General features: G+C 40.9%; 1 protein-coding gene across 3 annotated transcripts; it reads right to left on the bottom strand.

Annotated features, from left to right (window-relative positions):
- Positions 1–26,849, bottom strand: RNF20 (ring finger protein 20). 3 transcript variants are annotated; one of them, XM_081237803.1, is made up of 20 exons: positions 26,725–26,849; positions 25,498–25,652; positions 19,387–19,581; positions 19,119–19,266; positions 18,784–18,966; positions 15,276–15,394; positions 12,904–13,050; positions 12,652–12,729; positions 12,325–12,444; positions 10,774–10,953; positions 9,682–9,817; positions 9,236–9,357; positions 8,744–9,114; positions 7,389–7,506; positions 6,662–6,811; positions 4,453–4,665; positions 3,779–3,904; positions 3,471–3,611; positions 2,621–2,722; positions 1–2,370 (listed from the first exon to the last, which is right to left on the bottom strand). In XM_081237803.1, exons 2-20 carry the CDS (start codon positions 25,624–25,626, stop codon positions 2,194–2,196), a joined length of 2,955 nt encoding a protein of 984 aa, XP_081093929.1. In that variant the 5' UTR covers positions 25,627–25,652; positions 26,725–26,849; the 3' UTR covers positions 1–2,193. The 3 variants fall into 3 exon arrangements, with proteins under 3 accessions (XP_081093929.1, XP_081093931.1, XP_081093930.1); XM_081237805.1 differs by having other exon boundaries at positions 19,387–19,554; XM_081237804.1 differs by having other exon boundaries at positions 26,740–26,833.
- Between the last annotated feature and the right edge of the window lie 78 nt (positions 26,850–26,927).

The following is a 26,927-nucleotide window of genomic DNA, read 5'->3' as shown; positions in this document are numbered from 1 at the left end:
TAATCTTTGAAACTGGCATTTATAGGCATTACTTGAAAGGAATCTTCAAAAAAATCTCTTATGGATCTAGGGCAGTGATTCTTAACTTTTTCGGTATTTGTTAAGTTTCAAAATTCCTTTAAGAAATTTTGATTCTTTAAGGATCTGAAAAAAGCTATGACTAATGTACACACACACAAACAAAATTTCGTATACTATTTGTGGGTATTCCTGAAGCCCATTCATTGACCTCTTCTCTAATGAGAAGCCGGAGTGCACCAAGTCACCATTGTTTTTGGTCCTTATCTAAAAATGACTTTAAGAGCTCCTCCTGTATTGCCTGGACCTGAAGCTAGTTGGGACTAGGGGCTCCCTGCTCTCTCCAGCTAGAGGAACTTCCCCTAAATCCAGCTTCCCATTGGACTCCTGGTTTCTTCCACAACATTCCACAGGCTCCAGGGTCCCCTGATGCTGGGCAAGCTGGCTTTCCTAGCCAAGTGTCATAAACAATTAATATGCAAACCCAAACCACTAGCTGCCCAAATAGTCTGTTTGCCCTCACAACAAACTTATGCTCATGCTTGCCTTATAAGAAGAGAACAGTAAGGGGAAAGTGCCCTATTAATGAATGCAAAGGCACCGTGTATCCTGAAGCAGGGCCAGACCCCCTTATGGCTCTGTGTGTGTGTGTTGGGTAGGGGGGATCGAGAGGCCCGTGACCTCTTTGCTGACACTGTAAGGTTTCTCAGTTAGACTCGTTTATTGACCCATTTCCACATGACTCTGCAGAACCCATCGCAAGTCCTTCTAATTACAGGTAGTGACCACAAAAGGACACGCAATGTGTCCTTACCCATCTTCTAGGACAGGTAATGATCAAGAAGGGATCCATTTTACACAACCCCTTACCAGAGATATAGAAAACCTCTGGTTTTCTGGTTACTATAAATCTTGTACTTCAAGAACTCTCAAACTAAAGTGCCAGGCAGTCTGATACCCTCTGGAAAACAAATCACCATCTCTTACCCCCATAGCGAACTATGAGAGAGAACTAAATAGTCAAATAAACCATTATATTTTAGGCATAATCTCTCCCCAGAACAGATTCAATAAAACAACTGGGAGAAAAGTGCTTCAATTAATCAGAGAAATAAACATGTTAAACAGAGCTAGCCCCTTAATCTAAAACTGATTATTTCTGCTCAAGAGAATTCAATTCTAAAACAGCAGGTATAAAATCAACTAATACTGACAAATAGAAAAATTTCAAAGGAAAACATGAACACAAAAGCAAACTGAATCCTGCTTTAATTGAAGCTTGTGGAGTATAAAGTCCTACAGAAACGTTACAGAGAATCTCCTGGAAAACAGGAGTGACGACAACCCCTGTGGAGAGGCAGATGAGACTAATTCATAACTCACCAAGGCCTCCCTGTATCGAGATCCCAGAGTACCTAGAAGATCTCTTCACCATCTCAGTCCTGTGCCCCATCCTCTCCAATCTTGATTTCATTATAAGATAAAAGGGGCTATAGTATCTGAAATTATTCTGGCCTCGAGAAACTTAAAGGCATCAATGAGTAGAACATTCAAAACTTAAGTAACTGTAACGAGGAGGCCAGCTGACCTTAACAAATTACTTAGCTAGTGAATAGGAAATGGATTGAATCATCCTGGACATAAATTTTATTAAGGCTTCAAACTATCCAGGAATAAGTAGCAGGATGATACCATTTTATAATCCAAGTTTACAAAAAGTTTACTGCCCAAATCAAGTACTGTTTATGCCTGCAGACAGCTTATTTCTAAAAGATCACCGCCCACTGCAAGTAGTCATGTGTCTCTACTCTTGTTTCTTTCTCTGTGTCAAAAATACCAATTTGACTTCTTCAGGAGGAATGGACAATCCAAGATTATACAGTAAGCCTGAAGATGTTGAAAAGTCTAAAAGCAGGAAATACACAAAGCTGGTAGGGAAGACAAATAAAAGTTTTTTCTAATTCTTTCTAAAACCCAAGACTTGCATTACCAGTCCTTTCCTCCCGAAGTCACCTAGGTATTAGTGAGGAGAACCTGGACGTAAAGTCTGTGAAGGAAAGGGAGTTGACGGACAAACTGCCCTGTGGGTGACAGTCAAGGAGAGAAGACGTACAGGTTTGGTGGTTAATGACTAAGTGCCTGTCCAGCGTGCCCCTCTTCTTCTCTTGGCTTAGGTCAACCAATGTAGATGCGATGGAAATCATTGGCACCAAAAGCAGCATTACACTTGGGACATTTGCGCTGGCGGGTGTCATAGCGGGTCTTCACACACTCAAAGCAGAAAACATGAAAACACTTGGTAAGTACAGCATCCTTTTTACGCATGTTGCAACACGGGCAGGTCAGGCGTGCCTAGAAAAAAACGAAATCATAGTCAGAGCAACCATAAAGGTTTATGACCCACATGGCTCTTATATATAAGCAAAAAATCCACTAAGCACTAAGACAGCAATAGCACCACACACACACACCCACACACATAATAAAGCATTCTCTGTTACCTTCAAGTAAAGAGGTTCAGTATTTATTATACTAATCTGTTAGTAGGCCACTGTAGGCCAAAACAAAAAAACACACAAATCACTGAGGCAGTTTTTCTAACCTTGTAATCCTTAATCTCCTCCATCAGAATCTCATCGCATTTGGGTACATTGTCTGGTTTCTTTGTGGTCTCCAGCTTCCTTCGAAGTCTAGAGATGTCCTCCTGTGGTGGGACAGCATACCCATTACACACTCCCCAAGATCTGTCATTTTTGAGAAAAATTAATTGCTCCAACCTGAACTTTCTGTTGCAGAAAGAAAGGACTTTCTGTCCTTTCATGCCTAACTATATTTTAGGAATGTAGAGAATTGCAAACGACAAGCTGTTTTCTTTTTTTTCGGAACAGGCACCCATAGTCGTATCACCAAAGTGCAGTTGCACCTAACTACTGTCAGTCCAGTTCTGCGAAACTCCAGTCTAGGTTTAGAGGGATTAAATTTTAAAAAAAGAAAAAGAAGATGAAAACTTGATAGGCCACCTTATTTTAAGGCAATTAGTTTTTAGGCTGAAGACAGATTGGATCAAAATTTACAGATTTATAGGTAAGTATAGAAAGGCATCATGAGAAACAGTTGGCATGCAAAAAATAGAAAAATTGTAGAAGAATTTAAAGAAGAACTTTAAAATTCGCTACTGTTTTTTTTTTGGCTGCTACTTCTTTATGATTTCACTAACCTATTCATTTAAATAAATAAGTATTTATTTCATGCCCATTAGGTGGCAGTCACCATGATAGGCTTTGGGGATAGTTTTCAGTGAAGAAAACAGACTCCATCTCTTCACTCAAGGAACTTACAGTTAAATAGGAAATGACATATTGATACAATAGACCAATGACTCTTCGTAACATAGGTCATCTTAGAGCTCAGAAAATACCTAAAAGGCAAAAAGTGAAGAAAAAACAACTGACCTGGGCCCGTTTGAAATTGAACATATCTTTTTCTCTGGTGACACTGTTCTCCACAATCTCATCCTGAAAATCATGTAGCTTCTTCTGAGCCAACTCCAACTGTGCTTTGAGGTCATCTGCAAGCTGGGCTGCCTCCATTGCCTATGAGGGATATATGAACAACGTTATCTTATCACCACTTATTTCCAGTGAGACAAAATGTTACCAAGCCCAAGGAATAAAGTGAACCTGTGATTTCATCAGTGTTAAACTTATTTGTTCCTCTGAAGACTAACTGTCACTTTAGACCACAGAGTAATCGATCATACCTTGCGTTTATTCATCTCTAAGGCTTGGGTCCTAAGACCCAGCTCCTTCTCCCCTGTGCCAATGTTGCTTTGTAACAGATGCTCCTTCTCTTCCAGCTTCCTCACTACCTGTAACTGGGCATCAACCTTAGAAAAAGAAAATCACATTTTAACACAAACAGGAAGGAAAAAAACAAAAAACTGACTAGGCTCTGTTAATCCACAGGCCCATAAATGAGAATCTGTTAGAAAACTCCAACTATTGCTGATTTTATCCACGAACCCTTCAAATTACATGCAAGACTACGGTAATTCTCTCATCCCAATGTTCAGGCGTAATCAGGTAACCACTGTTACAGCTTCTCATGCAGCCTTCCAGAAATTTTGAAGATACACAGCACGTGCACACAAAGACATACACATTTTTAACACAAAAGGGATAAATAGATGAATCCCTTAATGATATATTTAAACATTTTTCCTTATTAGCAGATCCACTTTTGTTTAAACAGCTGCACTGTAGTCCTCTGTAGGGATGTATAATTTATTTACCAGTACCCTAATCATGTACATTAGTTTTGGGGAGTTTTTCCTATTACAAAAAATGCCACAATAATCATTTTTTTACTTGTATCTTCGTGTAGAAAGCACCCTATTTCAACAGGATTCTGGAAAGCTTTTTTCATTCTAGTTACCTGAGTCTTCAGAGTCAAAACCTGGTCTGCCAGCTCCTCCTTCTCTTCTTTTAGCAGCTTATGGATCTGATTGGACTTGATACGTTCTGACATGAGCTTGAAATTTGCATCATCCTTCTCCCTCAACTGCTGCATCAAACGGATATTTTGCTCCTGCATGTCTTCAAAGGCCTGGCCTGTGACGTCCATCTCAGAGAGGAGAGCTTCTTCCTCCTAAAATAAGAAAGAAGAACCTTCATTTTAATAGAATCTTCTAACTCCAAAGGAATGCACACAGGAAACTAAACTTTCCTACTGTTGTTATGGAAATAACCTAGTGACAGAGAACACAGTTTTAAGAAGCTTAGTTTTGTCACTAGGTTAGCCCTAGGAATCTGAAGCCATTGGCATTGATTGTTGGTCTGATGCTCATTAATTGATCCGTATTTGAGGTCAGCTGAAGCAGACTAAAATTATACACACCGTGATCTAGCAAACTGATCAAGCAGGAGTTGGTTAAGAAAATTTCTGTCATAAAACCTCACATTTTCTCATACTTTTCCACAATTATAATACTGACTTGAATCTACAGACTTTTCAACTCTGAAAACATCTGTTTCATAACAATCTGATAGGTGAAAAACTGAATGTAAAAATAGTTTTAATTTACATTTGTCTTATTATAAATTACACTGAGCATCTTTTCATACGTTTAAGAGCCATTTGTTTTTCTATGAATTATTAATATCTTTTGTCTGTTCTTCTATTGGGCTTTTGAGTTTTCTTCCCTATCATTTTTGGGGGATTTTTAAATATATATTAGAAAGATAAGCCCTTTCATGATAAGAGTTAGAAATATTTTTTCCAGCTTTCTCATTTACCCTTTGGCTTTGCTGCCATGTAGAAGTTTTGTGTGGTTTTTTTCATAAGTCAAAATTATCAATCTTATCTTTCATATTTTTTAGACTTTTACTAATAGTTAGAAAGGTCTTCTCCACTTCAAATTTAAAAAGAAATTTATCTGTTTTCTTCTGGTTCTTCTATGGATTTCTTTAACATTATATATGTTCCATTTGGAAATTATCTTAGTGTAGAGTGTTCAAATATATCTCCAACTTTTTTCCAAAATTATTTTGTTTTTGCCCACATTTAATCGTCTTCCTTTTTCTTGCTGATTTAAAACTATATCTTTTGCACATATTAAATACCCATGTGTACTTTGGTTTATTTATGTACCTATATGGTTTTTCCAACCATTTTTGGTATCTTTATTATCGAAAGTTAATAAAATTCATTGGGACTTAAAAATAAAGAAATATATGTTCCTTATGAGAAGGGGACAAGTCTCTATAGTTCTATGATACAGAAACCACTACAGTTGACATATTGGTTATTTATTTGTAACCTATTTGGGGAACATGTTTTTCTTGGTTTCATGTATTTATAATCATAATGTGTATAAAATTTTATATCTTTTTATAAAATTTTATATTCATTACATCCCCTGATTGCAGATCAGCAGAGAAACGATACATCCCTCAAGAAACAGTTTTTGAATAACTGGCTATCCATTTGAAAACAGAAGTAAATTTCCTTCCTCACAAATACACAAAACAAAGTAACTGAAGGATGAGAGACTTCAATGTAAAAACAAACATATAGGAGAAAAAAATATTAACCAAAAAAAAAGACTGGAATGACAGGGCAAATTTCACTGTCAGTAACTTACTTATCAAGTAAAATTTACTTAAAAAGCTCATTAGGGCTTCCCTGGTGGCGCAGTGGTTGAGAGTCCGCCTGCCAATGCAGGGGACACAGGTTCGTGCCCCGGTCCGGAAGGATCCCACATGCCATGGAGCGGCTGGGCCCGTGGGCCACGGCCGCTGGGCCTGCGTGTCTGGAGCCTGTGCTCCGCAACGGGAGAGGCCACAGCAGTGAGAGGCCTGCGTACCGCAGAAAAAAAGAACAAAAAAAAAAAAGCTCAGGGCTTCCCTGGTGGCGCAGTGGTTGAGAGTCCGCCTGCCGATGCAGGGGACATGGGTTCGTGCCCTGGTCTGGGAAGATCCCACATGCCGCGGAGCGGCTAGGCCCGTGAGCCATGGCCGCTGAGCCTGCGCGTCCGGAGCCTGTGCTCCGCAACGGCAGAGGCCACAACAGTGAGAGGCCCGCGTACCGCAAAAAAAAAAAAAAAAAAAAAAAAAAGCTCATTAAATAAAGAAAGTATGCCCACCTGCTTGGCCATGGCCAGCTTCTTCTGCAGGTATTCTATCTGCTCCTCTACTGCCCGGATCTTCCTCAGGGCATCTTCATCAGCCATCTTCTTGTTCTCTTTTTTCTCCTTATCCTCCAGATCTTTGAGTCTTTGCCTTAAATCTTCCAACTATAGGAGGAAAGAAATCACACAAAAAGAAAAACAAAAAAGCTATAATACAATTTCAAAAGTTAATACTGTGCACAGATGAAGGGCCCACAACACCAAAAGAACCTTTACAGGATTATGGAAGGAGACAAATGATACACTAGTGCACCACATCACAACCCTGCTTTAACATCACTCCATTCCAACATCACACGCTTCTGCAAGTGGCATTTTTGAGGAGTGCAAATGTACTTTTCTTTAGAATAGTTCTCACCCTTTTTTTTCCTAGGCTCCCAATTTTAAAAGAATAAGGCATTCTTCCCAAAAGTAACCAGAAAATCAGTATGACAATGATTTATATGGCACAAAGGGGAACAAAAAGTTTGAAAAGGTTACTCCTATTCCCCGTAATTGATATACCTTACCACCTAGTGGAAAATCTGGAAGACTCTATATTAGATGGTCTTTGAAAGGGAAGAAAATGTTGCTAAGTCTTAAATGCTAACTTTAAAGAAACTACAGCCTTCAGAAGTGTGAAGGAAAATCCCACAAATGGAAGATTTTGACCAGAAAAACAGGTAATGGCAGATTAGATTACCTCTCCCTTAGACTTCTTCTCAGCTGCCATGAGCTGAACCTTGTCTCTCTGTTCCTTTGGGGCAGAGCGGTACATATCTAGCAATAGTTTCATCTCCTTTTGGCTCTCCTGTGCCTTCCTATGATGAGGGTGGTAGAGGGGAATGGTGTAATGAGAAAACAAAGGGCATCAGAGCAAGGGAATTTTGAATTATGCAAAATATTTTACAACAGTCCTATTTTACACTTTATATAACACATCTAAAAGACAAAACTTTTGCACAGACTATCAAGAGATTTCTGGATACACTCAGAAAGTATAGAAAAGTAAGTTGTATAAACGACTCATTTCTCCCGTCAGACCAAGTTCTCCAACATAGTTATAAAATAAACACTTATGGCACTTGTTAAATAGGCAAAGTTCTGGGGCACCACTCTTAGAAACTGAGACTCTGTAGGTCTGGGATGGAGTCCAGGAATGTTTTTTAAGTAAGTCACCCAAAAGATTCTGATACCACACTTGGAGGAAAAAAAATTGCCTTAAAGAGAGCAAGAGGAAGCGAGAAAAAAAGGGAGAAAATTCAAAGTTTAAAATATACTGCTAATCACTCAATTTGACAATTGAGTGATTAACCATCAGCTAAAGGCTAAAACTTTATCTTACTAAATTTTCGAACCTCTTAACTATCCTTTTATATACCAAAGAAGTTCAAATGTTTTGAGCACAGTAGTCCCTTAAATCCAAACACCAATAAAGGCTCAACCATGACCAATGGGGAGCAAGAAGGAACCAGTTCTATCAGAAAAGGCACGGCTGAGCAGGATGAGAAGCAGCGATATGTGAGATTATGGCAGTGTTTCTTGACTTAAAGGTCTTACCGTTTCAATGCCTGTAGCAGTAAACCTCCCAGAAATCTCTTAAAATGATCTGATATATACACAGACTACTTAATTGTCAGGCAAAGAGATCAATATTGTTCAAGTTTTAGCAATACATATTCTACCTACTATAATTTAAATTATAATTAATGCCAACAATTTGCCCAAATCTAGTAAACAGCAGTATTTATTTCCAATAATTCTCATGAGTATTACCTCAATCATGACATCCTTTTCCTTAATTTGGATTCATGAAAAATAAGGCTACAACAATGGGGTTTACTGAGACCTGATCACTGAACCAGACTATACAATAGCCACACAGGCCACTGAAGTTGTACACTTGATCAAGACTTGAGACCGCATTAATTGTACATTTAGTTACACCTGATACATTACAATTATTGAATAAGCCACACCATCATTCAAACATTTCATGCACGATGTCCTAACCTTAGCTTTTGAGTCAGAAACAGTTACTCTAAACATTGCTCTTACTTGAGTTCAATCTTCAATTGTTTGATAATTTCTGCTTCCTTTTTCCTTCCATCATCATGTTTCCCTTTCTCTTTATCCTTGGCAGAATCTCTCTCTTTTTCTGACTCTTTTAGTTTCTGTTTCTCTCGTTCTCTCTCCTTTTCCTTCTCCCGCTCTCTTTCTCGCTCCCTCTCTTTCTCCCTCCTTTCTCGTTCTCGCTCTTCCTCATCGCGTTTGGACTTAATTTCGTTGACTTCCTCCTGAGATGCCTTCGATGCGGTGGACTGGGCAGACAAGTCCTCAGGATCTTGTTTTAGCTCTGCAGGCTCGTCCTTAGGGTCCTCAGTACTGGACTGAGACTGCAGGAGGGCACTCCCACTGCGCAGCCGTGTCTGGAAGGGCAGAGAAAGGAAGGCAGCACCCACACTTATGGTAACCACATCACTCTCCTCACCCCAAGACAGCTTTGCAAACTTAACAGAAAATAATACTTATTCTCTTCCTCCTGGTTACCTTGTTCAGGTCAGACTGGGCTTCTCTCAGTTTCCGCTTATACCTTAGGACCTCCCCTTTCAGCTGGTGATTGTGATTCTGGAGGCTACTGATGAGGTGGCGCATCTCCCGGTTTATGGGGCCTTAAATACAGCAATAGCAATGTCAGGAAGAACTGTGACAAGGGCAAAGGCACAAGGAGAGAAAGTGTAGAACACATGAGGGACCTCTGAGAAACAGGGAGAATTGACAAAAGGAAGATTCCTTCTCAGAAGATGAAAACAAAACTGGGCAATCTGAGTTAAAAAACAAGCACCCAGGCTGTAAACCAAAATGAATGACAGGATTTGAATTAAGGTTCTTTAGGACTTCTGAGCTCTATAACAAACCCTGGTGACCACGCTGTGTCTTTCAAGGAAGGCATGTGCAGCAGAAAAACTACAGGGTGGAGCCAGAGTTAATTGTACCTGCTTGTTCATTGGCAGCAAGGGTCTGCTCAAATTCTATCCTCAGCATTTCATACTCCTTGCGGACCTGGGCCAGTGTATCTTCCAGCTGGATCACTTCGGTCCTCAGCTTCTTATGAAGACTAACCTCATCTCGCTACACACAGAAAAAGGAACCAATCAAAAATTCTTATCAAAATGTGGACATGTCATCATATTCTATTACTGTTTCCTAAATTTGATCTATAAGGATCAAGATCCTTATCTATGTATATAGATCCTTAACCTATAAGGATCTAAGAAGAAAAAGAGAAAATATCAAGAAAAGAGGGATTACTCTGAAAAGTTCCAATTCAATCAATACATAATGAGCACCAGACAGCTACAAAACACTGATCTGAGAACTAGCAGGAGACTCAAGAAATATAGGAAATGGCTCCTAACTCTGAGAATATTACAATCTGGTTGGAGAACTAAAGAATAAAACAGTATATAAACAGTAAAGTAAGATATACTCAACTCTTTGGCAGACATACAGTAAAAGACAAACTACTATTAACATAACCTTAAAGGCAATGGAAAATACAGAAGTAAACACATGAATGAAAGTTTCTGCCTTAAAAAAATTATTTACATATGCCATTATATAATGGCTTGTAAGCAGTGATACAGCTTCTAGACACTATTCTCCCCAGTGCACATAAGACTCCAGCCATACTAAACTATTTTTTTTACATCTGCTGTTCTCACTGCTGGGAATGCCCTTCTCCTATTTTTATCTACCAGTAAACTTGTATTTATCCTTAAGAGTCATACTGCATTTTGGCAAGTGGAATCAGGACGGCTCCACAGTCAAATCAGATGTTCTGTCTTCTTTATCACTGCATCTTTTGGATATGCTCTATTGCAACACACTGCATTCTACTGGATACTGTTCTCCCCACTAGGCTCTAAGATCTCTGATGGCAGGATGCCCACCATCTAGCAGAGTAAAGACCTACAGCCACTCTATAAATGTTTGCTGAATGAATAAAAGATTGAGCATAAGAGAGTAAAATTATAAAATTTATGAGGGAGAAAGCTTATATACAGAAGACAAAGCTAGGCTGTTACCTCAATGAGCTCAACTTGGCGTTGGTGGGTCCCCCTGGTGCCATGAAGCAGGGTCCGAGCCTCATCCAAGTGGGCTTTCAACTGCAGGCTCTCGTTGTACAGGACAGAGAACTGTGACTGCATGCAGCGATATTCTGGAGTCTCCTTGACCACTTCCTCCACAGCACTCCGCAATTCCACCTTAGGAGGGCCCAAAGTAACGAAAAGTCAGAAGCAGAATCTAGGATGCTAGCCTGGAAATAAAATCTTAAACTCTCTGACATCTTGTGCAACTGAGACAAACTTTATGAAATCTATCTACCTATTCCTCTAGTTACATAAAATCTATCCTAACTTAAATTAGACCCTTCAAGAGGTGGTACCTGGTACCTGTATTCTTCCACCCAAGGATTGTTTTAATTGATACATGTCTTACATTATGTGTCAACTTAGATCCAAGGACACTAGAAGAGCCCTATGATATCTGTCAGATCTAGGGACAGAGAAGAGCACTATGAAATTTGTCAGGATACTTATTTTAAGAACATAGTTGAGGACCCTAGCCACTAACTTGTTCTCTTTATTGACAGTCACAGAGAAAAATATTTTTGTTATTGTATCAAAAATACTTATGCTTCTCCTAAGTAACTGTTTACTTTAATTACCCAAACACTTCAACTGATTCAACTCAAGTTGTTTTTGTTCTTTTCTTTTTTTTTTTCCAGTTCAAACATCTTTATTCATATATTTACCTAGAAACAAATCAAATTATAAAAGATGGGTGGTTGTGACCGAAAGAGGGGTGGGAAGACTTTCAGAATCTACTTTCTTCCCCGCAAGAACCAGGGAGAGAAAATTCCAATGGGCAGGTTTGAAAACCAACAGGATCACTGACCATGTTTCTTTCTCTGTTTTGGCAGATAGAAGCTGCAGAGGCAAATTCTGTGGCCCACATTTGGCAATTACTGACGTGGGAGTGGCCTACGTACTGTAGCTACATGCTTCTTGCATGTATCTTGTATACAAGCCCCATTTTTATTTTTTTATTTTTTATTTATTATTTATTTATTTTTTTTGCGGTACGTGGGCCTCTCACTGTTGTGGCCTCTCCTGTTGCGGAGCACAGGCTCCGGACGCGCAGGCTCAGCAGCCATGGCTCACAGGCTCAGCCGCTCCGCGGCATGTGGGATCTTCCCGGACCGGGGCATGAACCCGTGTCCCCTGCATCGGCAGGCGGACTCTCAACCACTGCACCACCAGGGAAGCCCAACAAGCCCCATTTTTAAAACCCACTTTGGATCCTCACCCTAGTTCACCCTACTCCTCATGTTTTCTCAACAATTCTTAAGTTAGTGCACTTTGATTCAGCCAATGTATTTTTGTAGGTTGCTTTAAATCCTTTTCAGAAAAGGCAGGGTACCAATATTGAGTATATATGTAACTAGATAAATGGATATAGCAACAAAACTTACATTTTTCTTTTCCGTAATAAATTATGACGGTTCACAACACATATGTGAGTTGATCAGCAAAAAGTTTCATTTTACTGCCTCTCAGCGTTGTGTCTCCTACCTTCAGCTTTTCATTTTGTGTAGTGACCTCCTCAAAGTCTTGCCGAAGTTTCTCCAGCTCACAGTGACGGTTCTGAGCCAACTCTTTGTTCTCCTCAAGCTCCGCGTTCATCTCCTCAAACTGGAGAAAAGGAGGAAATAGCAAAATGAGAGTAAAGAAAAGGAATTTCTAAATCATTCCCATTCCTAAACTTCCAGCTCCACTGATCCACTCTTCTAGCAAAACCCCACATTGTCACTTGTGAACTTGTGAACACAATCCTAAGTACCTAACACAATACCTGACACCAGGTCAAAAAAACACACCCTCAGGGAGTCGCGATTTTACCTTCCGGGCATTGATAGTGATTGTGCCGCCATAGAGACTGCTCCCTGCACCGTATACTTTATAACCTTTTGAATTCACCTATGGACAAGACAAAGATTCTTTAGTGAGAGGCCCTAAAATTTTAGTCTGATAACCAAAGTACTTTCAAAGAAGTCCATTTTTTCTCCAAGTACTACTACCCAAGTCCATCTTTTCTGAGTAGACTCCTTAAAATGATTCTAGTCTTCAAACTATGAATAAAACAGCACTTGCCCGTTCTAGGACTTCTACTAAGTGTCGATTGAGTCGCTGTTCCCTCTTTCGAATTTTGTCAATATCCCACTGCAGGTCATCAATCATGGACTCCAGGACAGATACTCGTGACTCAGCTGTCTCCACTTTACTCTGCAACTTGGAGAACTACATTCCAAACACAGGTGTTCAGAAAAATACAGCAAAAAAAAGACCAAGTTAGAAAAGGAATGCCTTATATCCCAAATCCCACAAAATTAACCCTTGCTTAAGTGTCATTAAAGAAAAGATTTAAGTAAAAGCTACTTCACCCTCTTCTCAACACATGAGTATAAAACTGAAATCACAGGTTTAACAGTTCTGGGTAAGTCACAATCATGAAAACTGTACAAGTATAAGAACTCTCACAAAGAAAAGACTACTTAAGATTCAATAATTTTTCTACCTCTGAGAAGCACCATTTCCCTATATAGACCAAAAACTCATCAGAAAATATGTTAAGAGACAAAAGATAACATCCTTGATTTTACCAGACAAATATTTTAGGAGATAAAAATTTAAATATTTATTTAGAAAAGACAGCTTATCTTTACCCTCTACTTTCCCTTCCCATATTCCAACAAATGATAATCCAAAGAGAATGGACGGAAAACTTCCATTCTCTTTTTCAAGCTGAGTCCAGAGCAATCTAGAATCAGATGCTATAAAGATACAAAAATCTATGTTGTTCTCTGCTTATTTAGGAGATATACACAGCTAATGCTATTTAATACTTTAATTATAAAACTGTTACATGTTCACATTAATCTACACGTATCTTTTGTGTTGGTTTTAAAATATGGCCCCAAAATTCTTTGACAGTCCTCCCAACAAAAGGTGAGGTCACTGTCCCCTCCTCTTAAATCTGGGTCAACTTTGGTGACCCAGTGGAAATGATGCTACATAACTTCAAGGCTATGTCTGAAAGGCCATGCAGGTTCTGCCTGATAGTCTTGAAACACTCATCTCTGGAAGAAGTCAGCCGCCATGTAAGAAGTCCAACTACCCTGAAACTTCCATGTTGGAGAGGCAACACTCCAGTGGACAACTAAGATGAGCCCCTAGCTGACAGGCAGCATCAACAGCCACCCATGAGTCAGGAGTTCCCTAGTGGCCCAGTGGTTAGGATTCAGTGCTTTCACTGCCGTGGCCCAGGTTCAATCCCTGGTCAAGGAACTGAGATCCCACAAGCCATGTGCCATGGCCAAAAAAACCCAAAAAACAAGAGAAAACAAAACAAAAAAACAACCAGCCATGAGAGCCATCTTGGATATCAGCTCAGCTGAGCAGAGCAATATGTCTCTCCAGCTCAGTAATGCTAAATGAGATTTGGGAAAGGGCTGGTTAAGGAAGACCTTTTCATCTTGGTAGCACCTAGCTTATGCCATAAAACATGACAGAAAGTTATACTGATTTTTTTACTACACTCCAATTTCTTTATAAGCATCACTATACTCTAACCCCTTTGAAGGTTGATGAGAAGTATTAATAAACTTCCCAGATGATTCCCAGGCAACCAGCCCAGCATGCACCTTGGCACTGGAGTTTAGGAAGAGGGCATAATGAAGAACATAGGCTTTGAAGTTAAACAGACCTACATCCAAATCACAGTTCAATCACTTTCTGGCTGCGTGCCCTCAGACCAGCCACCAATTTCTTTGAATTTGTTTCCTTAGCAGTAAGATGAGAGTTATTTCACCATGAGAGATAATATTCGTAAAGTACTTAAGTGCTAGGCACTAAGTAAACGGTTAACTATTAACTTACCAATAAGCATAAGAGTTGGGTGGCCAAACTAAGGTAGGTCAAATTTCAGCAGAAGGCTTATCACCACATTGTCTCAATCATTTTATACAATAAACAAACACCCAAATCTTGACATGGTTTGGTCGTGGCACTACGTGTGTCCAAGTTGGGATTGAAAACCCACATTCCTCAAGTTCATAGGTCATCATAAATGCAGTATTTCCTACTGCTCCATTCTCAGATAAATTTCTACCAACCTATTCCTCAGTAACATTGTACATGGTCTTTTATATTTGGAGTAATTTAATATTTGGGGGTCTGGTGTGTTGTTTTGCAAATCTCCATGATGGTAATTCTTCCTAAAAACTAAGGTACTAAAATGTCCACTTAAACAGAGGCAGAGTCAAGGAGAAACGTTCAATTATTTCCTTCCCTTAACCTTTACTCGGATTTTGATTTCTCAGAGCTGGTTGCTTTAACCTGCCCTGCATGCTCTTCAGTATAAAAACAGGCTTTCTAGAGTAAGATCATCTTTGAAGCACTTAGTGTTCTGAGTCAATGTCTGCCACAGGCCACTGGAAACTGCCATCTCCTTTCTGGTCAAGTACCTCCTGAGACATGGTGCAATGCTTCTCCTGAAGGAGGTCTGTCAATTCTTGTAGCCTCATGTCCTCTTGTGCAAGGAAGGAATTCAGCTCCTGCACTGCTTCCTCCACTATCAGATTATCTGAGGGAGAAGAACTGTACTTTAGTTTAGCATCTATAGTGTCAGATTTTACAACTGTGTATCCCACCAAAGCATTAACGTGCTATCTCACTTTATTTTCCTGAAGACTTCAAGAAGTAGGCTGGTTTTTATTATCTTCACATGACAGATTAAGAACCCAGGCTTCCTTAGAGGACTCAGTCCTTCGTTAAAGCACTTGCTTAAGGAAATAAGTCAACTTTGTGCTTCTGTAGAGGTAGACACAGAGGCAAGGTCACCTAACACCCATCCCTTTCTATAAAGTTAAAATGCCTTGAGAAAAGAAAAGGAGAGGTCCTATAACTTTATTCAGATAAGGCACAATCACCCAAAAAAACTGCATTTTAGAATTGTAGACAAGACAGAAGTATCTCTAATCAATGTCAGACTTAATAGCAATAAAATTCTATTTTCTAAGGCTGTCACAAATTCCTATTATTCACTAACACCAACATGAAGCATCTCTCTGTTGGGAGAGAAGGGAAGGGCAGGGCAGGGAGCAGTAATTTCCTTGTTCAAATGAGCACCTATAAAATCATGAAGAATAAAGACAAGAGCATAGAATTACTTATCATATTCTGGTATACTATGCCAGAGGCACTCCTGAGGCTCAAAAACCAAAGTGTGAAAAAAAAAAAAAATGGTCATGAAGAACCTAGGGGCAAGACGGGAATAAAGACACAGACCGACTAGAGAATGGACTTGAGGATATGGGGAGGGGGAAGGGTAAGCTGTGACAAAGTGAGAGAGTGGCATGGACATATATACACTACCAAACGTAAAATAGATAGCTAGTAGGAAGCAGCTGCATAGCACAGGGAGATCAGCTCAGTGCTTTGTGACCACCTAGAGGGGTGGGACAGGGAGGGTGGGAGGGAGGGAGACGCAAGATGGAAGAGATATGGGGACATATGTATATGTATAACCGATTCACTTTGTTATACAGCAGAAACTAACACACCACTGTAAAGCAATTATACTCCAATAAAGATGTTAAAACAAACAAACAAACAAAAAAAAACCAAAGTGTGCAGTATTATTTACAAAGAAGGTAGTAAATCTACAGAACTTACCATACCAAATTAGTATGTTTAAAATCAGAGTCACAAATACTATAGCTGAAATCCAAATGTTAGTAAATGAAACCACATACTCTCGGGTTATATACTGCCCCTAGAGACAGTTATCAGGAAGTAAAATTGGCACCACTCTTAGAAACATAATACAGGTTGGTCATGCGGTGGCTTTCATGGTTTTCAACCAAGATTACCCATCAGAATCACTTGTGGAACCTCTAACATTAGATACCTAGGACCCATCCTATACCTACTAAATAAGAATAAACATGGGCAGGGCCAAAAAAGAGTGTGCTCCGAAAACTCTCAAAGTGATTCTGATTCATAACCCAAGCTAAGAACTAAGGGCTGAATTTTAGTCCTCTTAATATCTTGAAACATTGAGAATAGGCCCAGAATACAATAAGAGCTCAATAAGTATTTAGTGAATTAATAAACAAGCTGATAAATGTAACTCTTTTGAATCAAGGACCAAATAAACATGAGGAAAGAAATGAACCGTCAAAAGTTACAGTTGATGCTACAATTCATACTTTATACACCTTTATCTCTTAGAACGTTCAGCTTATCAGTGGCAATTGCCTTTTATGTTATAAATAATAGCTTAGCAGTTCGTAACTTGTAATGAATGTTTTTATTTTTTAACTTAAATCCTACCTTAAAACGCATGCCATCAAAAAGAATAATTTTAAAGTACTGTTTAATGCGCTACTCATTTTAGTTACTTTTTAAATACAGCAATTCCTTTACTTGATATTCATTTATGAAATCAAGTTTCATAATGACATAGCCTCTGCATATAGCATATTATCTGGTATACCATGCATATTGTATAAACCATAATGCATATGGTATAAACCATAATGCATATGGTGTATCCATGTGGCATATTACTAATGTTTAATAATACCTTCTAACTATTCAAGTGGAGCCAAGGGAGAAAGAAGTAACATACAGCTCGGTTTACATTAGGTGACAGGGAAGATTTATAGCCATTCATTCACCATTATGTAAGCACCCACTAGACACCAGAAACAGTGCTAGAAAATGGAGAAACAAAGAAGAGTGAGGCAAGGCACTGCGCCAAGAGACATAGCTTAGCTGGGAACACACAAGTAGATGTAATATATGAACACAAAAGTCTGGGAGGACACAAATAATATTGTTTACAATGGCTGTCTTTGGAAAGTAAGATGGAAGGACTTGTGTAGTGTACTTTATGTGATTTCTGATTTGTGTATCTTAAAACAAGTATCTGTTATCCAAATAATAAAATACAGAAATACACAAACACCCTATTGGAAAAGCAAAGGAAACCTCTGCCCACAAAATATTCCCAGGTCTTTAATATGCCTCTTCTTTTAATTCTATTGATAATTTAGCCCAAGTATCTTAAAAAACAAAATTACAGAGTAAGAAAATTCTTATTTTTACAGCCAATGGTTCAACCTCCATTGCATTTGACATATTTCTTTCAGAAATGAAAGGTTATACATCTTAATGACAATCAGAGAAATTAATATATTACAACTAGACCAGGATTATTATTTAAAGCATGAAATCAAGGCACTTAAGAAGATGCAACCTGGACTTCCCTGGTGGCGCAGTGGTTAAGAATCTGCCTGTCAATGCAGGGGACGTGGGTTTGAGCCCTGGTCCGGGAAAATCCCACATGCCGCGGAGCAACTAAGCCCGTGCACCACAACAACTGAGCCTGCACTCTAGAGCCCATGCGTCACAACTACTGAGCCTGCGTGCCACAACTACTAAAGCCCGCGCATCCAGAGCTTGTGCTCCGCAACAAGAGAAGCCACCGCAACGAGAAGCCCGCGTACCACAATGAAGAGTAGCCCCCGCTCGCCGCAACCAGAGAAAGCGCGCGTGCAGCAACGAAGACCCAACACAGCCAAAAATAAATAAATTCAAAAAAAAAAAAAAAAAGAAGATGCAACCTAACTACACAAATACTTAACTACACTGAACAAATGTAAGTTTTTGCATTAAATCTAATTAGTAACATAAAATAATACTTTTATTTCAAATAGACACTTTTCCATCCCTATAATATTTTGTTTTATCTTTTTAAACACTGAAATCTAACAATTCTAAAGCCTGAGTCAACTTTTTTTGAAAATATTAGAGATAACAGAAAAACAAAAAACAAGGACATATTAAAATTGACTCCAAGAAATTTAATTAAAAATAAATATGTAAGTCTGAAAACTACAAACTAGCATTCAAAGGTGAGTTCCTATTTCTCCCCCTCTGCTTCCAGTCTGCTGGTTTTTGCCTCACCTCCACTGTTCAGCTTCCGTGATAAGAGCTCCACTTTTTCTTGCAGTTTATCATAGACAGTCACGATCTGGGACACAGCTCGGCGGGAAGACTCCACGCGCTCCTGCAGCTGAGATTCCATCTCTTCACTGGAACTGCTGGCCAAAGTAGCAAGGAAAGAGAAAGCTGGCTCTTGCCCTTCCCCTGAGGACACAAGGGGAAAAAAGAAGCCCCTAAAATTATAAAACTGGAAATATCAAAATCTATTTTTTCCCCTCAAATGGAGAGCCTCAAAGCAAAGCTCTACTTCAAACACCCAGAAAGCGTGAAGTGGCAAATCCGCCACCAACACTCACCTCTCTCTCGGTCATCTTTCCGTTCCTGATTGCTATCAGAGTCTGGTTCTGGCTCAGGCACCACAAGGGCTTTTCTTTCTGTGAGTAGGTCTCCCAAACCCTGCTCCAGATCATAACGTTTAAGGATGATACGGATGTTTTCATCAAACTGGAGGAGGGAAGGTACAGTTACGAAAATACAAAAGGAAACAACTTTGGAAATAAAGAGTCTGCTAAGGAGAACTACAATGCTCAGATAAAAACCTGAGTACATTAACAAGCTAGCTACCTGACTCCAGTACCGGTTGACGATCAATAGTGAGGCATCATCGGTGGCCTGTCTTCGTTCCAGTTTTTCAATGTGCTCACGGAGTTCATCTTCAATGGCTTGCCGTTGATCCAGCATTTCTGCCAGTTTGCGATTTTTGGCTTGCAGTGTTCGAATGTCTAACTCCTCCTGCCCCAGGAAACCAGTCTTATTAATCTCCATAAAGAAATTAGACAAATTGGTGGTTAAACTCAACAGGGGCTAATATGTGCATTACTTAGTTCCTATGAAAAAAGCTATTTATTAACAAAATCTTACAGCAAATAATGGGATAAGAAGTAGAAGCAGAGGAAATAAATAAAGGTAAAGGTCTGTGATGATGGGAGGAAAGAATGACACACACAAATACACTAGAACCTAGACTTCACCCAGCTCACTGTTCTAGTCACACGTACATCCACAAAATACTGCTACTGTGAGGCTCCACCATCCAGCTAGATCACCCTCTACCCCAATCAACCAGCTATTTCCTGACCACTGCCCGTCATTTATTCAAGACTTTGACAACCAGGTCCTTCTGTATCCCAGTCCCCGTCAACACATCTGGTGACTTCAATATACATGTGGACATGTACATGTGTGGACAAACCATCAAATCCTCTAGCATCTACGCTGTCGGCATTTTGAATTCCTTAACTCCAATGATTACTTCCTTCACTGTTCTTCAGCCAGACATTTCAAAAGCCACATCCTAGACTTTTGTCATTATGTGGAACTGTGTCACATCTGAAATCTTAAATTCCAACTTTCCATTCTCTGAATAAATCCATCTTTCCAGATAGCTCATGCTCTTATCTCAATATACCAGTCTTCATCTGGATCTCCAAAATTTTGAATTTTCTCCTTTCTCCTCTGTCTCCACTATCTTCCATACCTTGACTATACCCTATAATACATTCCTTCAAACTCCTGCCTATCAGGCTCCTCAAGTTCTCTGCCTTTAATCTTTTTATTCTACCTCTGCGAACAAACCCCAATCTGAATTAATCCACGTATTAGACTATTCCAGTCCTATACCCAGTATGCTGAGACTTCTAGATAAGGTCATTAAACCAGGGAGACTGGTGCCTTTATAAAATGAATTCTAGGGCTTCCCTGGTGGCGCAGTGGTTAAGAGTCTGCCTGCTGATGCAGGGGACACGGGTTCGTGCCCCGGTGCGGGAAGATCCCACATGCCGCAGAGCAGCTAGGCCCGTGAGCCATGGCCGCTGAGCCTGCGTGTCCCGAGCCTGTGCTCCGCAACGGGAGAGGCCACAACAGTGAGAGGCCTGCGTACTGCAAAAAAAAAAAAAATTAAGTTAATTAAAAATAAATAAATAAAATAAAATAAAATGAATTCTAACCTGAGCAGATCTTATCATTTGTCCGGAAATGTTTCTTTCTGGATCCAGTGATCTAGCTCCTATTCTTCACTGAGGCAACGTCAAACTACCAAACCCTGTCTCCTCTCACATCACACTAAGCGGGTGACTTGGCCTCCATTTTAAAGAGAAAACAGAAACCATCAGATGGAAAGTTGTTCAATTTCCCATCTCCTAAACCCATCCACACAACTTACCAACTTATGCCCATATTCTTAAAACCTCAACTTGTGCTGAGGATCCCATTCTCTTCTGTTTCTGCAAAAACGTCACTCCATCAGTAATTGTGTACCCCTCTCAGTATCTTTAACCTCTCTCTAAGAAAAGCTGGTGGGGGATGGGGGGATGGGGGGATGGGGGGATGGGGGGTGGGGGGGAGGGAGGGAGAACCTCAGACAAAGAAACAGCATATTGAAAGGATTGCATTTTTACTTTACTGAGAAATTAATGAATATTTTAAAGTAAGAACCATTTATTAGAGCACCAATTTCTTGTTTTACTTTTACTTTCTCTCTTCCATTTGGTTAAACAGTCTTGATACACCAAAACAGTCAACAGCTTCCCAACTGTACCAGTTTATGAATACTATTAATAAACTATACCTTTAACCTCTTTTCTGAGCATCACCTTCCCCTAATTTGCTCCACCTGAAACCTGGATAAGAACAGTTTCCCTGCAGGCTTCTCCAGTGATGGCTGTTTCTCTTCCCACACGCTTTGAAGCCCTGTGCCTGGAGGCAGGTGGGTGTCCTCCTTGCCCTCCACGGCCACTAAGCCATTATCCACTTTGCTCCCTAAAACCTCCTAGCTTTGCAGCTCATGCCATTGGTCTGGACCACCTGCCACCCTGCCTTGCTGCACTCACCTATAAATGCCCAGGTCACTTCCCCACATTTCCTGAAGATGGAGCACCTGGCTTGTCATCACTCTCTCCAATACTACTCATGGTGTACTTCTTACTGATTTCAATTCCCATATAGATGATCGTTCCTGTATCTCAGATCCTGTATCCTGACCTCCTCTCCTCCAAGGATCTTGTCCTTTACCTCCCTCAGTCACCAAACTCCCAGTTATTCCTATTCTTGGTCTTAGCTGTACCTGGATGTTCTCTATAAACTCAATTTCAAACAACCCATTCTCTACAATTACCACCTGTTTTTCCAGCTCACTCTCTCTAGTTTATCAACTCCAACAATTCTTCAACTCCTCCAGGATCTATTATACGATCCACTGGTCCTACACCTTCGTCCTGTGCCTATGTCTTTCACTCCTCTCACTTCCTCACTTCCTTATCAAACTTAAATTCCATGACCAATCACACTATTTTCTAAGCTTGTCCTCCCTTGCTTCATATTTGCCTGCTAAAAACCCCAATCCTGGTAACATCCAACTCTCCACCTACATCCATGAAGCTAAATGTGACTAGGAAAAAAAAAGCACCATACTGACTGGCCTCACTTTATTTTTTTTTTTATTTCTGGTTTTTTTTTTTTTGTGGTACGCAGGCTTCTCACTGTTGTGGCCTCTCCCGCTGTGGAGCACAGGCTCCGAACGCGCAGGCTCAGCAGCCATGGCTCATGGGCCTAGCCACTCCGCGGCATATGGGATCTTCCCGGACCGGGGCACGAACCCGTGTCCCCTGCAGTGGCAGGCGGACTCTCAACCACTGCGCCACCAGGGAAGTCCTGGCCTCACTTTAAACTCACGCTCACAGACTCAGGTAGGTCCTCAGTGCTGCCCAGCAGCCCTACTCCCTCTCTCTAGTCCATTCTCTCTTCAAGACGACTACTTCCTACCTTCTCCTGTCTCTTTGCACCTCCAAAACTTCCTCCCCCATCCTCACTCTCAGATGAGTCCTGCTTCTGATTTCGCTGAAAAAAAACAGAAGCAATCAGAAGAGCATGTCCACATCCATCTCCCACAACCCTCACTACTGCCCTGCTTACGTCTGAACCCACATCCCTTGCCTTCCTTCTTGTCGATAAAACATCCCTCTCCTAGTTAAGGCCCATTCTTCCACTTGTGCATATTACATTCTTTCTTCTATTCAAGGACATCACACCAGTAACTGTCTTCTTTTTCTGCTACATCATCAACTTTATCCTCTCTAGCAAATCATTTCATCAATAAATAAAAATGCTGTAATATCTACTACTTTAAAAAACAAATTAAGAAAACCTTCCCTCAACCTCACATTTCCCTCTGGCTAAGGCCCCATTTTCTTTGTTTTACTTTACATCAATACTCCTCCAAAGCAACATCTCTGCCCTCTTTTCCCTAATTCCCCTCCTCTCATATTCTCTTAAGTTCACTGCAGTCAGGCTGCCATTGCTGCCAGTCCATGAACACAGCTCTTGTCAAGTCTCCAGTGAAATTTCTATGGCTAAATCTAAGTCTCAGTCCTCCCCTTGCTCAATCCGTCAGGAGCACCTGATCAACTCCTTCTTGAAACACTTTCTTCTTTTGACTTCTGGGACCCCACTCTCTCTTATTCTCCTCCTACTTCAATGGCCCCTCTTAAATTAGTCTCTTCTCATCTCCTTGACGTGAAGGGTTGCAGTGCTCCAGGGCCCTGTTCTCAGACTTCTTTACCTATGCTCATTCCTTATGGGAGAGCCTACAGTCTCATGGATTTAAATACCATCTAAAAAATAATGATTATCAAATGTACAGCTTTAGCCCAGATCTCTTCACAGACTTCAGATCACCTCATCCAACTACCTATCCACTCACAGGTCTAATAAATACCTCAAACTTATATGTCCAGTTTCAAACTCATGATTTATCCCCCAAAGCACCCAGAAATCTGCTCCTCTCATACCCCTCCCTAGCTCAGTTAGTGAAAACTGCATACTTCCAAAATCCTGGGGTCATCGTGCCTCCTTCCTCTCATATACTTCACCCAATCCATGAGCAAATCTTGTCGACACTACCTCCACAGTGGCCCAAGCCACCGTGATCCCTCAAGATTACGGCAACAGCCTCCTACATGTAGCAGACACTTTTGCGCCCCATGCCACGATCTGTCAGCCTTCCAGACTTCAGCACACCTCCGGTGGACAGCTCCAGTCACCCTACCAGTGTCCCACTTCAAGCATACCTTGCAGTCTCAATTTTTTTTGCTCCAAAATCTCAGTTTATTTATTACAGCAACCTCAAAGTGCAAAGGAGGAGTTATTGCCTTCAAGGGCAACCTTCAACCAACTGGGGCAGGGATCAGTGGATACATGCCCCAGCTCCCCACCCTTAAAGAGGGAGAGTGGGAGGGAGGAGAGGGAGAAGGAATGAGGGAACAATTTTGCTAACTGAACTCCTGCTTACAACCCTTGCTCCCCTAGAGTCTATTCTCCAAACCTAAGTCAGAGCATGTTACTCCCCTGCTTAAAACCTTCCAGTAGCTCCTCACGGCCTTCTGGATAAAGTCCAAAATGGGACGTGTGTTCGGTGCTTCCCTTAGCACATGTGGTTATCCCTGTGAAGAGCACGTTTCCCACTCTATTATGACAGTCTGTTCCCTTCTCAGTGCCAACCTACAAACTGAAGTCCAGGGGCTGTCCTTAGGATAAAGCACAGTGTTTGGCAAATAACAGATTCTCAACAAATATTTATTATTGAATGAATAAATGTCCTTGGGATGCATGACGTGAGACAGTGCCAAGACAAAAATCCTGGCAACAGGAGGCTGATGAACCCCAGACGACTTCAGAAATGATACTGATCAACAATTTACTCTGAATGTTCCTATTATTCTCTCTGATCCTCAATTCCAAGAGTAGATGTGGTTTTGTAGGCTATACAAATGTGAAGCATTTTTACACCATATCACCATGGCTGAGTTCCAAAATACAGACTCCTGACCTATTATAGTGAGCTTCTGATGTCTAATGGACATATAACATTACTATAAGCTGTTGGTGTATAACAGTCTAATAAAACTGTCAACTCCGTAACAGCAAGGACAATATCTATTTATTCACCATTATAGCCACAATGTCTAGCCCAATAAAAACTATTAATAGTACATTACCATGTTAAAGGTAATATTCCTTAACAGGAACTCTTTCATTTCAACCTCTCAAAAACCCAGTGAGTGGGCTTCCCTGGTGGCGCAGTGGTTGAGAGTCCGCCTGCCGATGTAGGGGACACGGGTTCATGCCCCAGTCCGGGAAGATCCCACATGCCGCGGAGCGGCTGGGCCCGTGAGCCATGGCCGCTGAGCCTGTGCGTCCGGAGCCTGTGCTCCGCAACGGGAGAGGCCACAACAGTGAGAGGCCCGTGTACCGCAAAAAAAAAAAAAAAACCCAGTGAGTTAGGTACTATAATTACATTTTACAGACAAGGAAATAAGAAGACACTCTCTCAGTGATTTTGCTACATTGCTTCTTAGTACCTGGCACCTAAGTTTTCAGTGAATGAAAAATCAGTGTATAGCTCCCTCACTGCTAAATACCTATCATGCTAAATACCTCAATGCTGTATCAGGGACCAGACTCTTCAGAGAATATAAACATACCTTTAAAAATAAAGATCAAATGTCAATATATTTCTTCTTCAGAAATGAGCAATGCATCATTTCATCTACTTCTGGCTGTTTTATTTCCCTCTTCTTTTCAAATCAATTTCCCTTACTCCAGAAGGCTTCCATAAATTATTACTTTCAGGTTGCCACTGGCAGAAGAAAAACACACTCTCACAGCATTATTTCCACTTACCGTTGAAGAGACTCCCCCGAGCTTAATTGTTTCCACCGTGGTCCCTGAGTCTTCAACAGCTGTCTTCTTCTCTGGAGGCACAGATGTGCCAGGCTCTCCAGCTGCTCTTTTATTTCCAATTCCTGACATCTTGGCACAAGATGATAGCTGTTTTCCTGGAGAGAGAAAAAAGACAGAAACTTAGGTACGTTTTGCAAAGAGAAGTAAAGAGGGTCTACCTATGATGTACAAACTAGCAGTTTTTCTGGCCAATCCTTTAACCTGGATCCATTAATTCCACACTCAGCAACATGATCCTTAAGTTCCTCTTGGAAAGAGAAAAACTGTGGAGTAAGAGTCACAGCTGAATTTACGGAACTACATATTTCTAAATAGGATGCTGCTAAGAAATAAGACAATGGGCAAAGGGTGAAGAGACCAAGAAAAATTTCAGGAATCTCATTTCCTGAAATGTCAACATCTGAAAAGTTCAGTTTGATTAGAAAAGAAGTTAATTCTATAGCGTTGGGAGAATTAGAGAGCTGAAAGAGACCTGGGAGATGTCTACTAAATTATTAACACTGGACAAGTCATTTATCATCTCCGAGCCTCAAGTTCCTAAACCAGAAATAACAACAATATAAGCTTCCTATGCTCCTTATAAGGAATAAATAAGTACAGAAAGAACTCAGCATAATGCCTAGCATGAAGTATGCACTCAGAAATGCTGGCTTTCCTTTATATATTTGCAGTTTCTTCTCTATTTCCAAACGCTCTCCCCACGAATTTGTGCAACCCTGTGGAAGCTAGACCTGGGTGTGAATCCCAGTTCTAACTTTTAGGGAGCCATGCTGCCTTGGAAGAGTGAGTTCTCCATACACACAATTCAAGAGAACAGATATTCTGTCTGCCCTACTTGCCTCCCAAGGTTTCGGAGCTCATAGGAGGCGGAATAGATGCTAAAGCATTTTACTACTTTAGGAAATAGCCCTGCCATCAACGAGACTATACACTACTCTGCTTCCAATTCAAGCTCCAGGAGAAGGGTATCGGTAGCAGCAACCTGAGTGGGACCTCGCCTGGAGAGAGAGGAGCAGGACAAGGGCCTCAATCCTACTCGAGAGGGGCCAAGGACCCCAGCCTCCGGATGGGCCAACTGCAGGCCCCGGAGAGGGAGGCCTGGGAGCGGGAGAGGGTGGAGATTCCGTTGCCTGCAGAGTCCCGTCCCACCCTTGTCAGACATCTAACCTGAGTTCTTCCAACCTGCGCCGCCCGGGAGCGGAATTCTGGGCAGTTATTCACCAACGTCCGCGTAGCACTCCCACCTCTCACCCCTTACCCGCGAGCGAAGACCAAGCGAGGCTTCCGGGAGGCGGGGCCAGGGAGAGGAAGAAGGGAAAGAAAAGAGGAAGTCGCTTCAACCTGGCGCAGTGGGCCACAAGACCCAACCG

This window comes from Mesoplodon bidens (assembly GCF_964165515.1).
Source record: "Mesoplodon bidens genome assembly, chromosome: 6".
Classification (NCBI taxonomy): Eukaryota; Metazoa; Chordata; class Mammalia; order Artiodactyla; family Ziphiidae; genus Mesoplodon; species Mesoplodon bidens.
The sequence above is the reverse complement of the archived record's forward strand: the minus strand, read 5'-3'. Positions and strand labels throughout refer to the sequence as shown.